Consider the following 16,890-nt stretch of genomic DNA (forward strand, 5'->3'; position numbering starts at 1 on the left):
GGGCGTTTAAAATCTTAAAGGCTGAGAATACAGAAATAGCATTGCAGGAGTATAAAGATATCAATAGGCAATGCAAAAAAGAAATCAAACAAGCAAAACTAGCTACTGAAACAAAAATCGCCAATGACATTAAAATAAATCCCAAAATCTTTTATAAATACATTAATGCCAAAAGGAAAACAAAGGATAGTATCGGACCCTTAAAATATAATAACAAGTTAGTTATAGAGGACAAACAAAAGACTGAGATATTAAATAGGCATTTCTCATCTGTATTCACCAAGGAACTGACTGTACCAGGGATCATTCAACAAGTGAAAAATCAAAGTCCACCACCCGATATAATTAATTTAACACAAGATGAAGTACGCCTACGTCTGAGTAAATTAAACATTGACAAATCCCCAGGGCCAGATGGCATTCATCCACGAATATTGAGGGAATTGAGCTCTGTAATCGACAGACCGCTGTATCTCATCTTTTTAGACTCACTTGTAACAGGGTTGGTGCCTCAGGATTGGAGGATTGCTGATGTGGTACCGATATTTAAGAAAGGTAAGAGGGTAGATCCAGGCAACTACCGTCCAGTAAGCCTGACATCAGTAGTATGCAAAGTTTTTGAGGGCATTTTAAGGGATGACATGCAAAAATATATTGCAGAAAATAATATGATAACTGACAAACAGCATGGATTCATGAAAGATAAGTCGTGTCTAACCAACCTGTTGGGGTTCTATGAGGGGGTAAGTTCAAACCTGGATATTGGTAATGCAGCTGATGTGATTTATTTGGACTTTGCAAAGGCATTTGATACTGTACCACATAATAGCCTTATACTAAAGCTCCAGAAGCAAGGACTAGGGGACACAATATGCAACTGGGTAAGGAATTGGCTAAAAGATAGGAAACAAAGAGTAGTCATAAATGGTACATTCTCTAAATGGGCTATAGTCAGCAGTGGGGTGCCGCAGGGATCTGTGCTTGGACCGATTCTTTTTACTCTCTTTATTAATGACCTTGTGGATGGGATTGATAGTACAGTGTCAGTATTTGCCGATGACACCAAACTATGTAGGATATTAAAAACTGACCTGGATAGTACAATATTACAAAAAGATCTGGATAAGATGTCAGAATGGGCAGATACTTGGCAAATGAGATTTAATGTTGATAAATGTAAAGTAATGCACCTAGGACGGAGTAATCCTATAGCTGCGTATACATTAAATGGAAGTAAACTCGGGACTACAGAACAGGAGAAGGACTTGGGTATTCTCATTACAAATAAGCTGAGCAGCAGCACTCAATGTCAAGCAGCAGCTGCTAAAGCAAACAAGATTTTAGGGTGTATAAAAAGAGAGATTAGATCCCGTGATCCCAACGTATTGTTACCCCTCTATAAATCACTTGTAAGGCCACATCTGGAATACGGGATCCAGTTTTGGGCTCCACATTTTAAAAAGGACATTCAGAAGTTAGTCAGTTCAAAGGCGGGCAACTAGACTATTACAAGGAATGGAAGGCCTCCCATATGATGGCAGGTTGAAAAAGTTAGATATGTTTACCTTAGAAAAAAGACGTCTCAGAGGAGATCTCATTTATATGTATAAATACATGTGTGGTCAATATAAAGGACTGGCACATGACTTATTTCTTCCGAAAACAATACTAAGGACCAGGGGGCACTCACTGCGAGTGGAAGAAAAGCGATTCCGACACCTAAATAGGAAAGGGTTCTTTACAGTTAGAGCAGTCAGACTGTGGAATGCCCTACCACAAGAGGTAGTAATGGCAGATACTATAACAGCTTTTAAAAAAGGGCTGGATGATTTCCTCACTACACAAAACATTGTTGGTTATAAATGACTTAGTGACTAAATGTAGAACTGGTGGAGGAAGGTTGAACTAGATGGACCTAGGTCTTTTTTCAACCTAAGTAACTATGTAACTATGTAATCAGCAGTAGATTATCATTAGAGGACTACTTGGCGTGCTGCCAGGTAGTCCAGCATATTCATGAGCTTTTTATAAGGCCTCTGTTCTATTTACATTCTGCACAGACGAGTGCATTCCGATAAAATATCAGATTGCACTCGCACCTGTGGAAAACAATGGGGCAGTGTCTATCTGCGAATGAGTTGTCACGCCATATCGGCATGAGCAATGAATCGCAGCATACTTCATTTGGCAGTGAGTCTTGGCTCACACGCACCCATACAAATCTATGGAGCATGTGAAACATAGCACTGCACTCTCATGTCACCCGACTGCAGTGCGATGTACACAGAGACAGGCTGCAGAGGAGTGGGAGAAAGTGCTCCTTCTCCTCCGCAGCTGTGATGCGATCACAAGATCGGATCACAGTCACATGACCCTCGGCTCACACTCGCAGTAGAGGGTCATTAGCATATCGCTTCCAATGCTTTTGCATCAGAAGCTCTGCGCAAGTGGAACCAAGGCCTAACTGCTAGAACTGCAGCAGAGAAAACATTGGTTTTATCAAGATGAGAGCAAACAGCTCAGTAAGTGATTGATCCCTGGAATCAGGGTCTCTGCATCTACATTATGCGGCTCTCAAATGGCGGAGTAAAAACCTGATGACAGATTCCCTTTAAGGTACGGCAATGGTATGTGGGCATGGACATTGCCTGCTAAACGGCACATTGGTGTTCGTACAAGATCACCTATGTTGGTTTGCTAATAGTCATGTTAAAAGATCACATTGGTGATAACTTTGTATCTGAGACCCCATTAAGGCACAAAAAAGGGTTTGTCCCAAGTCAGAAGTCTCACCTTATGATGAGTGTTTGTGTTGTCTCCAGGCACAAAGATGTCTTCACATGGACGTATCCCACCTGCTGTGTACACAATGTCATCATTGGGAAGCTGTGGATAGAGCAGTATGGCACGGTGGAGATCATAAACCACAGGTAACAGTATCCCTTCAGTAAATCATTGGGATCTGGACCCAAAAATGGGACATGTATTCTATTCTCATTACAAGAACCGTTATTAAATTGCTACTGAGCTGCAATACCCGACACAACCCATACACAGGATGGCGCTATTTTTTGAGAAAAGAATTCTCATTTTATTTGTGTGCTCTTATATGTCTAATAGTTAGTGTATTTTTTTTCTTCCCAGCACTGGTGAGAAATGTGTCCTGAACTTTAAGCCCTGTGGTCTATTTGGGAAGGAACTGCACAGAGTAGAAGGTCATATTCAGGATAAGAAGTAAGTGCTGAGTGCTCATTTTCTGCAAAATAAGATTGATGGAGATAACGTGGCAAAAAAATGTGGTGGAGCCCACCTGACTTCCCATAGTAGCCACATGTATGTGTGTGGCCCTCTCCACTGAAGTCAATGGGAGGTATGGAGATTTGGCAATTTTTGGCCCCCTTTTTCCTTGGCTAGATGGAAGGAACAGCAGGAGAAGTAGAGTGGGAAACCCCAGGGCATATGTCCCATGTCTGGTCCTATTATTATTATTATTATTATTATTATTATTATTATTATTATTATTTATTTATAGAGCACCATTAATTCCATGGTGCTGTACATGAGAAGGGGGTTACATACAGAATACATATACAAGTTACAATAGACAGACTAGTACAGAGGGAAGAGGGCTTTGCTCTTGCGGACTTACATTCTATAGGATTATGGGGAGGAGACAGTAGGTGGGGTGTAGGTCGGGCGGCAGCTCCGCACGGTGGTCGGGCGGCAGCTCCGCACGGTGGTCGGGCGGCAGTGAGTTCATTGTAGATTGTAAGCATTTCTGAACAGATGGGTTTTCAGATTCCGTTTGAAGTTTGCAAGGGTAGGGGATAGTCTGACGTGTTGAGTTCCAGGAGACTGGGGATGCTCGGGCGAAGTCTTGGAGACAGTTGCATGAGGAGCGAATGAGAGAGGAGGAGAGAAGTAGGTCTTAGGAGGACCGGAGGTGATGTGTTTGAGTGTAGTGGGAGATTAGTTCAGAGATATAGGGAGGAGACAGATTATGCACAGCTTTGTAGGTCAGTGTTAGTAGTTTGAATTGGATACGGTGGAAGATTGGGAGCCAGTGGAGGGACATGCAGAGAGGAGAAGCGGGGTGGTATTGAGGAGAGAAGTGGATCAGTCGGGCAGCAGAGTTAAGGATGGACTGGAGAGGGGCGAGCGTGTTGGCAGGGAGGCCACAAAGAAGGATGTTACAGTAGTGTCCTACAGTCCAGACATGGCCTTGCATTGGGCTTGCAGTTTCTCCCTAGTCTAATACGTGGCAGATTTACCTGATGAGCTTGTCGTCTTCTCAGTTCTCCATATGTGGTCTTCTTGTTGAGCTTGTGCTTATGTATAGCAGCCAAAAGCGAAGATGCAGGTTAAAGTAATGTGGACGGGGCCAAATAGCAGCTTGAGACTTCAGTGAGACGGGCAGTGGACTTGAGACTACCTCAGACTCCAATAGACAATGCACGTAGGCGGAAGTCAATGATTATCTCCATGATCTCATGGGAGCATAGCTAAATAGTGCTCCATACTGGAGAGGATATATACCTGGTATAGCTCCGATTGGTGCTCGGGAAAACATAGGGTCAATTGCATAGGAAATTAATAAAATAATCATTAACTAGATGGGGATAAAATGGAGAAAAGCAACACATACACTTTGTGTACTATGTACATGTTCCCCTGTCAGGCTCCATCCCAGAGCCCCACAATTACGGTGGCACCATGCTACCTGCTGTCCCTAGGCCATATGCCATGTTTTCTGTTATGGCATCTCACGCTGTACAATCAGCACACTATAGATACACGCACAGCCCCTAAACAAATGTCTCTTCTTTCATGTAACCATCCCGAGCTGTCCATGCATCTGCTCCTGGCTGTTTGAGACCACAGTCTGGAACAGGAGCAGATTTGCCGGCTCAGAGACGCTCGCTTCCATGTTGATTTATGCCAGTGTAGATACAATGCTCTCCAGACACCCCCAGTATATTGCAGCCATAACTGAATTAATTGCTGCAGTATGGACTTTTCCACTCGAGAGCCATCTCTTCAGTCTGTCTAAAAGCCGAAATGGACTCTTAGGAGACCGAAACTGCAGATAATACTGGCATTCATACCAGAAATGTGCTGGTATTTCACAGCATGTTTGCTAGAGATGGTGCGATTCGATTCACAGGACCCGGTCCAGCAGCCGCGTCAGTAATCTGTGTCCATCAGACAGCGGCCTGCGAGCCGCCTCTTACCTGCCTGCACCCCTGGCTCCTCATTGAGTATCTGGACACCATCATTGCTGTGTGATGCATGTGTGACTTTGCGTCAGGATGGCTAATCAAAGGAAGATTCACCGGCATGTAGGAGGCAGTCAGTGGGCTTCCCTAGCCGGTGGCCACAGATTTGGTGAACTGGCCACTGAACCAGGTCATAGATAGAGATCTATCGGTTTCCCTCCTTCTTACTTTACACGAAAACTGCTTATATTAGATGCTGTGTTTAGATAGAAGCTCAATACAATCTAACCAGATATTTTTACACTCCTGTGAGTTGTGATTGGTTTTCCTACATTTTATCCCCCTTAGTAAAAAGAAGCTTTGTATGATCTATGGGAAATGGACTGAGTGTTTGTGGAGCGTAGATCCCGCTACATATGAAGCATATAAAAAGTCTGAAAAGAAAGGAGGTGAACAGAAGAAAAATAAACAGGTGAGTGGTATAAGCGCCTAATGGCCATTTCTGATGCTAAAAGGCCACCTTTCTGTGAGAGGTGAAGCCAGGAGGTATCAGGCTGAGGTCTGATGATTTCATCCATGGGATAAATAATTGGAGCTCTCCAGGTATCAAGACTTAATGGCACTTTCTTCACCTTGTAATGTGTCCTCTGTACCCAGAATGAGGAATCTGTGACCCCTGAAACTGATGAAGCGGACGATATGCCTGATGTCCAGGAGACTGTGCAGGTCATAGCTGGCAGCAAGCTTCTCTGGAGGATCACCAATCGACCCTCAAACTCTTCCCAGGTGAGCACAATGTTTATAGATCCTAAGGATTGGATGTAATTTTGTAAATACATAGCCTATCCTGTATTATACTCCAGAGCTGCATTCATTATTCAGCTGGAGGAATCACTGTGTACATACAATGAGGCCCAGGTGATCACAATGTTCCTAAGGATGGGATGTCATTTTGTAAATACACAGCATATCCTGTATTATACTCCAGAGCTGCATTCATTATTCAGCTGAAGGAGTCACTGTGTACATAATTACTTATCTGGGATTACATCCTGTAATGTACTCCAGAGCTGCATTCACTTCTCACTGTGTAATAATAATTTATCGTTAAAATATCCTTCTATGACATTCCAGAGCTGCACTCAGTATTCTGCTGGTTATTACTTGAAACAGTTAACCATTTCAGACACAACTTTTGTAGCTTAGATAACCTCATAATTTTTAGTTTGTTCTGGATGCAAATCATTCACGCAGTTCTAATCAGCAGGGAGTGCTGGGAGATTTTAGCTCTGAAGGTTTACAGCTCCCGTTATAAAAGCTGTAACTTCAGAATAGTGTGGGGGTTTTTTTCCCCAATTTAGTTTTGAAACCCCAGCAACAAGAAGCTTGAAGGCGTCTCATGAGTGCAGAGTCATGCTCTTTGAGTTTGGTGCATTTCCATCATGTATCTCTTTTTGGTCGGACCACTCTCATCATGCCCTTGTATTCTAATGTTTGTATTTTTAGATGTACAACTTCACCAATTTTGCCGTGGCCCTCAACGAGCTAGACAAAGACATGGAGTCCATATTGGCCCCCACTGACTGTCGATTAAGACCCGACATCAGGTCTATGGAGAATGGAGATCTAGGTAAACGCGCTGCAGTGTCAATCATTCCATGTCACGTCTGATTCTGGTGCCTTCACATTCATCATCGGGGACGTCTCACAATCTCTTCTTGTCTTTCAGATATGGCCAGTAAAGAAAAGGAAAGATTAGAAGAGAAGCAGAGGGCGTCCCGGAGGGAGCGAGCAAAGACCACCGAGGAATGGAGGACAAGGTAGTGTATCGTGAAGGGTTGTGCATGCGTGCTGAGCTATTTTAAACACTGAATTGTCGTATTCCTGTATCTTATAAATGGGGATGTAAAGGTGTTACAGGCCGCTCGCGTCACAGCAGACACCTTGTAATTCACTTCATGTTGCAACTTGGCAGTGTTGAGGAATTTGGATGTATTCTTAGTGATTCCTTCTCTTCCGCCTCATTATCTAGTCCTCTCATGTTTGTCATTTTCACATCGCAATCACAAATTAAATTTCTCTGTTTCAAAAAAAAAAAAAAAAGTATACATTTATATAACCTATATAACCTCTCTGCTCCCTCTGCCACCATATTGTCTTCTCTTTGGTTTGTGCCATTGCCCTATATTCTTCCCCCTGGCCGTCCCATCTAGTTCAGCTCTGTGATCCCATCGTCATATCGTACATATCTCCTGCACACAATATCCTCTACATCCTGACCCCCATTATTGGCCTACAATCTCATCTCTCTGCTATCTGTGTCATATTGTCCTCCATGTTATTATTTGACCTCATCTCATTCATGTCCTTTTCTTCGCAGATCACGCCATTGTCCCATCTAATGAATATCATTCCCTCTACTCTCTCATGTGCTTTCATCTCTAGAACCAACTTGTCTTCATTTTCTCATTGACATGTGTCGCTGTACGGACGTCATTTTACCTCATTTCTCTCTGTTTCACTCTCCTCTCGTCTCGCCCTCTAGTCTCTCTTTCTCGCCTCGCGCCCTCTGCTCTCTCTCGCCTCGCGCCCTCTGCTCTCTCTCGCCTCGCGCCCTCTGCTCTCTCTCGCCTCGCGCCCTCTGCTCTCTCTCGCCTCGCGCCCTCTGCTCTCTCTCGCCTCGCGCCCTCTGCTCTCTCTCGCCTCGCGCCCTCTGCTCTCTCTCGCCTCGCGCCCTCTGCTCTCTCTCGCCTCGCGCCCTCTGCTCTCTCTCGCCTCGCGCCCTCTGCTCTCTCTCGCCTCGCGCCCTCTGCTCTCTCTCGCCTCGCGCCCTCTGCTCTCTCTCGCCTCGCGCCCTCTGCTCTCTCTCGCCTCGCGCCCTCTGCTCTCTCTCGCCTCGCGCCCTCTGCTCTCTCTCGCCTCGCGCCCTCTGCTCTCTCTCGCCTCGCGCCCTCTGCTCTCTCTCGCCTCGCGCCCTCTGCTCTCTCTCGCCTCGCGCCCTCTGCTCTCTCTCGCCTCGCGCCCTCTGCTCTCTCTCGCCTCGCGCCCTCTGCTCTCTCTCGCCTCGCGCCCTCTGCTCTCTCTCGCCTCGCGCCCTCTGCTCTCTCTCGCCTCAATTCAAACTCAAAATAGCTTTTTTGACAGCACCAAGTACATGTTTGCATTGCCAAAGCAAGTGGTAAAAAATGGGGATGGGGATAGAGGCTCATCCAGGGTGGGGTATAGAAGTCCATGACATATCAGGCTCCTCTTAATCTGTGACAGGCACCTGACATATTGCGCCGCTATACTTTCTTCTCCCAGTAGTGTGAGCAGTTTCTATTCCTCTTCCATGAAGTTGAAGTCTGGGAAAAGATCAGACAGTCTCCTGAGTGAGTGTCCCTCACTTCAGAGTATTTGGGGCACCTTAGCAAGAAGTGGGCCTCATCCTCCACAGCCTCCCGGGGGCACTCTTGGCACAGTCTGCTCTCTTGGGGATTGTATCTCTGACTGTGCTACTAGGATTTGATGAGAAGACTGTGGGAGCTCAGTCTTTACCGGCTCAGGATCTGTCGCTCTTTAGTGTTTGCTTGTTCTTCCAGATATGGGGTCAGTTTGTATTACCTCTGTAGGTTTTGGTATATCGCCAGTTTCTGCAATTTGTTTATATTGTTCCAAATGCTGAGATATTCCTCCTTGACTTTGTGTACCGTCTTTTGGATTTCGCATTTTGTCAGGCCATGTAGGTTGGTGGCTTGATCAGGCTGGCTTTGGTTGTTTTGTGTTGGAGGTCTGTGTTCATTAGGGTTTTCCTGGTGTAGCCAGGCTTTGTGATGGTAAAAGCTGGGACTACTGTTTTTGAGCCTTGAATGACAGCACCTTCTTTTAGATTGAAAGGTATAGTGGAAATCTGGCCCAGCTCTGCTCGGCAGGAGCTGTTTGATGTGCTCCGATGGACTTGGAAGAGGTGCTTGCAGAACTCTAGGTGAAATAATTCTGTTGGCCCAGAGTCCCACTGTGATCAGTTGGAGTATGAGAATGGACCCCAGACTCTCTCTCCTCGTGTGTGTGTGTGTGTGTGTGTGTCTGTCTCTCTCCTCTCTTTTCTCCTCCCTCTCTTCTCTCCTCACTTGTCTCTCTTCTCCCCTCAGTTGTCTCTCTTCTCTCCTCTCTTGTTTGTCTGTGTCTGTGTCTCTTTCTTGTCTGTGTCTGTGTCTCTTTCTTGTCTGTGTCTGTGTCTCTTTCTTGTCTGTGTCTGTGTCTCTTTCTTGTCTGTGTCTGTGTCTCTTTCTTGTCTGTGTCTCTTTCTTGTCTGTGTCTCTTTCTTGTCTGTGTCTCTTTCTTGTCTGTGTCTCTCTCTCTCTTGTCTGTGTCGCTCTTTCTTGTCTGTGTGTCGCTCTTTCTTGTCTGTGTGTCGCTCTTTCTTGTCTGTGTGTCGCTCTTTCTTGTCTGTGTGTCGCTCTTTCTCGGCTCTTCTCTTTGTTGGCTCTCTCTCTCTTCTCTTGTTTTCTCCTGTCTCGCTCTTGTGGTCTCTCTTCCTCATCTTCCCCCTTTTTCTGGCTTCTATACTTTCATTTGCTCTTCCGTCCTGCCTTGCTTTCATACCACCTTCCCTTTGTCCCCGCTTCTTTTCCTGTTTGGTTTTGTAGACTTTTCCTCTTATCCTCTCTTCTTTCTCCCCCTTAATTCTATTGACTTCCCTCTATCTCCCTTTACCTGCTTTCTGTGCCTTGCTTTCCTGACTTCCCCACTTTGTCTCTGTTACTCTCTTTCTTTCCTTACCTTTCTCCTCAACCCTGCTTTCCTTTCTTTCTCTTCCTTTTTCTTCATAGTCTTCCTCTCTCCAATCCCTCTATTTTATCTTGCATTTAATCTGTTCCTCCTCACCCCTCCCTTATTCTTCTTCATTCCATTCATGTAACTTTTTTTCTTTTTCACCCCATTTCAGCCCTTTTTTACACATGTAATTTCCTTCTCTCCTCACTCGCTCAAGTAACTCGTTGCCTTCTGTATTGACTCCACCTCATCTCAGCCTCTACTCTAATATCTTTGTTCTTTTCTGCTTCTATCTGATTTTCTTCTCTGCTTTTTTATTTTTATCCTCCTGTCATGCTCAAATACTCCTATAATTCTCCCATCTTTGGTTTCTTTAACATTTCTTTTTCTCTCCTCTTACATTAACATCATTGAAGACATCTCTTTATCTTCACAATCTTTAAGGTGCCCATAAACCCTTAACAGCCTCAGTAGCTGCAGTGTGTGTGTGTGTGTGTGTGTGTGTGTGTGTGTGTGTGTGTGTGTGTGTGTGTCTAAATAATTTTCCAGCTTTTCTGAAGCCCTATACACATGCACACTTTCTTCCGCTGAGCGTTCATATGTTTATAGCAGGGAGAAGTGAGTAAGCCGCTGGAAATCTCTAGAGGTGACTTATCTCCCTACTGGACATCAAAATACAATGTGCCCAGTTCTTCTCTTTCCCATCATTGGTCAGGTACAGTCAAGACCCCATACATACAGGATAGTCGGCCAGTGTGCCCAATTGACAGCTTTGGTGGTCTTTGTTGTAATGTGTATAGGGGTCTTCACTCTCATGCTTTCTATCACAATAATGATCATTTCCATACTCGCTACGGCTGATGGTTTCACCTCCGTCTTTTCTTTTCTAGGTGGTTTACACAAGGGACTAACCCACACACGAAGACTTCCGATTGGCTGTATACTGGAGGATACTTCGATAGAAGCTTTACGGACTGTCCTGACATTTATTGATCTCCCTTCCCTTGGACTACTTGTTTTACATCAGATCTAGGCATCATATCAACTTTTGCACCGGAGCCGAGGCTCGCTAACTGTGTCTCTGCGAAGCTGGGTGTATATATATATTTATATATAAGCACCTTTCTTTTTTTTTTTCTTTTTAGGAAACTATATTGTTCGGCAATCACGGAATTAATTATTTATCGACTTTGGTTGCCAAAAATAAAAGCTGATTTTGTGTTAGTTTGTATATGCGAGTTACATAGGCGTATACAGACGCACAGAGATTCCGCTTCTATCTAACAGCACAGAGGACGGTCGCTTCCAAAATCTTACAATGACTAGTCACTAGTGAGCGTGTGTCGGTCACTTTAACACTGGCTGGTAGTAGGTAATGCCTCTGTATTAACTCAATGACTGTTTTGTTTGTTTTTTTTTAATTGGTGACTGGATCCACAAGAATTGGAAAAACACAACAAACCTTTCATCTCTCAGGCCATTCTGGGAATGTATGATTTTAGGACAAAGGACGATATAGTGCAGTACCCTCCCACAACCTACAAGCTGCGCTTTTCCAGGTGTCGATATAAGAAATGGAAAAAGTAGACTGTAGTTGACTTAAATAGCTCAGCGCCACCTATGGGTTGTGTGAGGATACTGTTTCAAAATGCATAATTTATTGTTTTCTTTTTTTTTGTTGTATTCTTAGAATTTTGTAGCACCTTTGTAATCACAAAAAAAATTTTGGAAATCATGCCCTACTTAGTCCCCATCACACACAGAATATCTGGAATCCGTGATTTATATGGAGTGAAGCTGGTTGAAATGTTAATTTTCATTATATGCACTCCCAACATATTTCTACAACTTCACACCATAATGATCACTGATTTCTGGGTGTAAGGTCTCCACCTGCAGTGACATAATCATGCACACTCATTCGGACAGTCCGTGCATACTAGTTAGCTCCTCCTGGCACCTAATCCCTGCACCACACACCCTTACTGGCTCTACTGGCATAAGCATGCACTTTCACTTTTTGTGTATGCCAATACTTTACTGTTAAAGGACCTGTCTAACTGGGGAATGTAAAATCGTTTTTTTAAAGCACCCACATTTAAATGTCCACATTTTGGGTTTCATACAAATTATATTTAGATACAATCTACATTTTAATTGAGAGCTGCACTCACCTTTTTACTTCCAGAGTCATAGATTATTTAATCTGCAATGAAACTGTTATATCCTGATCTACGCTAATTATTTTGCTAGTAGAGTTTTTATATACAGATATTACATTACTTGCCATATTCTGATTGTTGATTGCATCCTGTATTATACTCAAGAGCTGAATTTACAATTCTGCAAGTGGAGTTTCCATGTATTTTAGCACATACTCTATTCTGATCCTGAGTTACATTCTGAATTATACTCCAGGGCTGTACTCCCTATTCTGCTGGTGGAGTCACTGTGTACATACATTACTTATCCTGACCTGATCCTAAGTTACATCCTGTATTATACTCCAGAGCTCAACTCACTATTCTGCTGGTGGAAATTTTAGAACTGCGCTCACCATTCTGCTGGTGGAGACACTGCATGCATACACTACTTTACTTAAATTGTACTGATCCTGATTCTCTACACAGTGACTCAACCAGCACAACAGTAAGTGCAGCTCTGGAGTATAATGCAGGATATAAGACAGGATTAGTACAGGATAAGTGATGTATGTACACAGTGACTGCACCAGCAGAATAGTGAGTGCAGCTCTGGAGTATAATACAGGATGTAACGCAGGATCAGTGCATGAGTAATATAATGTATGTACACAGTGATTCCAGCAGCAGCAGAACAGTGAGTGCAGCTCTGGAGTATAATAGTATAATACAGGATGTAACTCAGGATCAGTACAGGATAAGTAATGTATGTACACAGTGACTTTTTATGTACATGAATTATGAAAATTGAAGTAGATATATTTTAAGTCTCTCACCTGATAAGGAATCATGCAAGACTCTATGCATTACAAACAGTCATCTTGGCAGGAATTAGTGTATGTGAGATTTCAGTAGGAGGCTCTGAGACATCGTGGGTGCATTGTAGCTGAATTGATGGTCTCTGACTTCTTTCTCCATTATTGTTCCATTTGCTATTCATCATTGAAGTTCCCTTTTGCCCAAAAACAGCTATGGAGAGACATTAGGTTTTTAGCTGTAGTTTTTGGCCTTAATAGCTGCCGATGGCCAGCCATGGGTGCACAGAGGTATCTGGTGAGCAGTAAGGGGTTTTGTGTCTGCTCCAGCTGTGGACCATAATATCAGACTGCTGCTCTCTCATTTGCTGTATGAGAATGTAAATATTCATCTCTCATAGGGACAATGCCTGGTGGAAGCCCCGTGCTGCCTATATAGAAAATATAACCCATACCTACGGTACGGCAAATAAAAAAAATGCCCTTTTTTATGTCCATTAGACCCAAGCACATAAAATAACTGGGGACCAGCAAATGGTCAATAGGGCTCAGGCAGAAAGTAACCTCTGTGCCAAACCAACCTATTCTTCAGGGGGGGGGTAATGCCTAGAAAATGCCATAGCTCATGAGGCCAATACCAATGCAGCCCGGAAAATAAAATATGAAAAACGAAACAAAGCAATGGTCTCATGCCCGAGATTAACCCATGTGCATTGTCCACTCTCTTAAAGGGAATCTGTCAGCAGGATTTTACTATGTAATGTGAGAGCAGCATGCTGTTGGGCAGAAAGCCTGATTCCAAGGGTGTGTCACTTACCAGGCTGTGTGTTGTCGTTTCCATAAAATCAGCAGGATGTTATCACTACAGGACAAGGTGACTCGTATCTCACAGTAAATGGCTCTCTAAAACCCTAATCCCGCCACTGATTATCAGCTTTTCTATCAATATACAGTGTACTCAGGAAGTTGTCAATCAGTGGTGTGGATGGGGCTATACAGGGCTCAGCATTTAGAGCTCTGCAACAGCGAAAACTGTGATTGTATCACTACTGCAGCACCCTGTAAACTAAGTGATGCTTTAAGGGTATATTTAAGTAAGGGTTTCTGCCCCTATATTATACTGCTCCTAGTTCAGGTCACAAAAAACTGCTGACATATTGCCTTTATTTCAGATGAGCAAGGGAAGATCCAATATTGTTCCCAGTACTGCACCCGTACTGTGGGCACGCAGCACAACATCGGATTTATTTAATTTTTTTTACCACTAAGGGATTTGGCCATTTTTTCTTACCACCAAATGTCCAGACGAGTCCTGGGAATCTTACAAACTGTGACTAATAATGAAGTTTTTTTTAAAATCGGAGTTAAAGAGCAATTCCCTATATATCAGAGAGTCCCCTTTTTCTGCCAGGTTTTTACCATCCAGCCATTTCTGGGGCCAAGTTTGGCACCCAACTTTCCTAAACTCCTGAATGGTAAATCTTCCTAGCTCTGCAAGGATCCTCCTGCTGCTCCCTATCACGGCAGGTCAAGCCGGCTTTACGTTCGGGACTCTAGAAAAGCTTTATCTTCAGAACAGCCATATTAGATTTATGAAATTCTTTTCTATATTTTTGTTTTTGGGGGGTGGGGGGGGGTGTGTGTGTGAATATGACTGTGTGACGTGACACTAATTAGGGCAGCAATGCCAGATATGGATGGTGTCTGGTATATCTGGCCCCCGAGGTACCAGCTTTAGACAAGGATTGCATATACATATGTACATAGGCCATGCAGCCAGCAATGTTCAATGTACATCACAACCACTATGTAAGCACTGGTGTCCGTGCGCGTGTGAAAATATATATATATTTAAGAGAGAAGATTGTGCATACAGGTATATACTTGTATGTGTGTGAGTATACATACATACCTATATGCGTATATGTTTATATATAGAGTACAGATATATCACAAAGCAATATTTAATGTAAAGCCAATGGATTTAATTACAGTGGGGGGTTTTTATAGCAAAAAAGTGGGATCGGGAGGGGCAACGTGGAAAAATAATATTGTGTCTAAAATGGGTTTATTAAAAAAATCATTGTGATTATGATGTACCGCCATCTTACCCGTGTCCAAACCTCATTTAATGACTGTGTAACTTGTTTTGTGGATGTGAGTTGTATATTAAATTCTATAAGAATCTATGCCGGAACGAAGATGTATATTCTGAAGCTTATTTCTTGTTGTTATCATCTTAAGATATCTACAACTGGAGTAGGAGAAAGTCTGTGGAGCACAGAGAGGCAGTCTAATGTACAGCAGACTGAACTTCACGTCACCACTTCATTATATGTGCTGAAACGGTGGTCACCCAGACGGGATAATACTGAAATGTACTTAGTAGGGTCCGCAGAGGCAGGTTATACTTCATGCATGATGTTAGCACAGTGGTAATTTAAGCAGAGCGGGGTACCGCTTTATAAAATATATTTTTAACAAAGCAGACAGCCATTTTTAAGGGGAGCGTTTTACTAAAACTGGAATGCCTAAAATGAATCCTTTTAAAGCTGCCTCCATTAAAATAGAAAGTTAAAGGGAGTCAGTCACCCCCAAAATGAATTTTAAATAGGCTCTTTAGTGGTGCAGGGGACTTATCCCCTATAACAACCATACTAGCACTGTATTGGGGGGCATCAGACTCTAGTTACCCCACTGCCAGTAACATACAGTGCTAATATGGCTGTTAGCCTATGTGCGCACACAGCATTTTTTTTTACGCATTTTTGTGTGTTTTTGGCCGCACAAAAACGCACCTGCAGGAAAAACGCATGCGTTTTTACCGCGTTCCGGTGCATTTTTGACTGCATTTTGCTGCGTTTTTAAAATGCATTGCATGGGTGAAAAACGCAGTAAAACGCAGGAAAGAATTGACATGTCAATGTTTTTGGGGGTTTTTAGCTCCAAAACGCAGCTAAAAAAAAAAAAAAGTTGTGTGCGGACAGCAAAAATGAAAAGTCATACACTTTGCTGGGGAAGAAAAGTCATGCAAAGTACAAAAACGCACCCGAAAAAAGCGCAAAAACGCACTGTGCGCACATGGGCTTTTAGGGGCTGAGTTGCCATATACCGTAATACTGTATAGTCCATTTAAAGAGCAGTTTAGGGGTGACTTTAACCCACCAAGCTGCTCACCAGTACAAAGTCCAAAAAGGTGAACACCTTTCCCACGGAAGGTATTTACTGCGGGGGTGCCACAGTGATACATGTACTGCAGAAGATCTGGTGAAGGTGAGGAGCAGGACAGTATTAGGCTATGTGTCCACGCTGCGGAAAATGCGCGGATTTTGCCGGGGATTTCTCGCGGAAAAGCCGTGGATTTCCCGAAAATCTGCAGCAGCGGCACTTCCCAGCCATTTCTATGGCTTTTTGGAAATGCTGTGCCCATGCTGCGGATTTACCGCAGATTTTGATCCGGAAAAATCTGCAACATGTCAATTATTGTTGCGGATTTTGATCCGGATTTTGGCTTCAGAATTGGGGGGGGGAAAAAAATCCGCACCAAAATCCGCAGCAAATCCGCACCTTTGAAAAGGTGCGGATTTTGCGGGAAAGCCGCAGATTTTCATGCAGAAAAATCCACAGCAACATTCTACCGTGGACACATAGCCTTACAATGGGTAAAATGCCTGCTAACATCTGTAACATAAGGCCGTATTCACACATCTATGTTATGCGCTCTGACGCTCGGCCTCCTGACTCGAAGTTCACAGCATCATGAGTCAGGAGACCCGGATGTATGAATGTGGCCCATTGTGATATGTTGGGATCTCACACCTGAACGTCTTGTGAATTTCCGCTGTGAATATATTTCCCTGTATGTGCATGAGACTTCAAGAAATCTTATGCACTGTGTTCCCACAAGGAAATCTATGTTTTTAGAACATGGGAATCTATCCTAAAGGTGGTGGCTTTTATGGC

The 16,890-nt window shown here is 43.5% G+C and overlaps 1 protein-coding gene across 2 annotated transcripts in view; it reads left to right on the forward strand.

Annotated features, from left to right (window-relative positions):
* Positions 1-11,202, forward strand: part of OSBPL2 (oxysterol binding protein like 2) — a 113,934-nt gene extending 102,732 nt beyond the window's left edge. For both annotated transcript variants that reach the window (XM_075350401.1, XM_075350402.1), the window contains exons 8-14: positions 2,823-2,930; positions 3,145-3,234; positions 5,565-5,688; positions 5,874-6,002; positions 6,723-6,846; positions 6,946-7,036; positions 10,862-11,202. In XM_075350401.1, the coding sequence (XP_075206516.1) occupies positions 2,823-2,930; positions 3,145-3,234; positions 5,565-5,688; positions 5,874-6,002; positions 6,723-6,846; positions 6,946-7,036; positions 10,862-10,964 (769 nt within the window). In that variant the 3' untranslated portion in view covers positions 10,965-11,202. The remainder of the gene's footprint in view (positions 1-2,822; positions 2,931-3,144; positions 3,235-5,564; positions 5,689-5,873; positions 6,003-6,722; positions 6,847-6,945; positions 7,037-10,861) is intronic.
* Positions 11,203-16,890: the final 5,688 nt, after the last annotated feature.

This window comes from Anomaloglossus baeobatrachus, chromosome 5 (genome assembly GCF_048569485.1).
Source record: "Anomaloglossus baeobatrachus isolate aAnoBae1 chromosome 5, aAnoBae1.hap1, whole genome shotgun sequence".
Lineage (NCBI taxonomy): Eukaryota > Metazoa > Chordata > Amphibia > Anura > Aromobatidae > Anomaloglossus > Anomaloglossus baeobatrachus.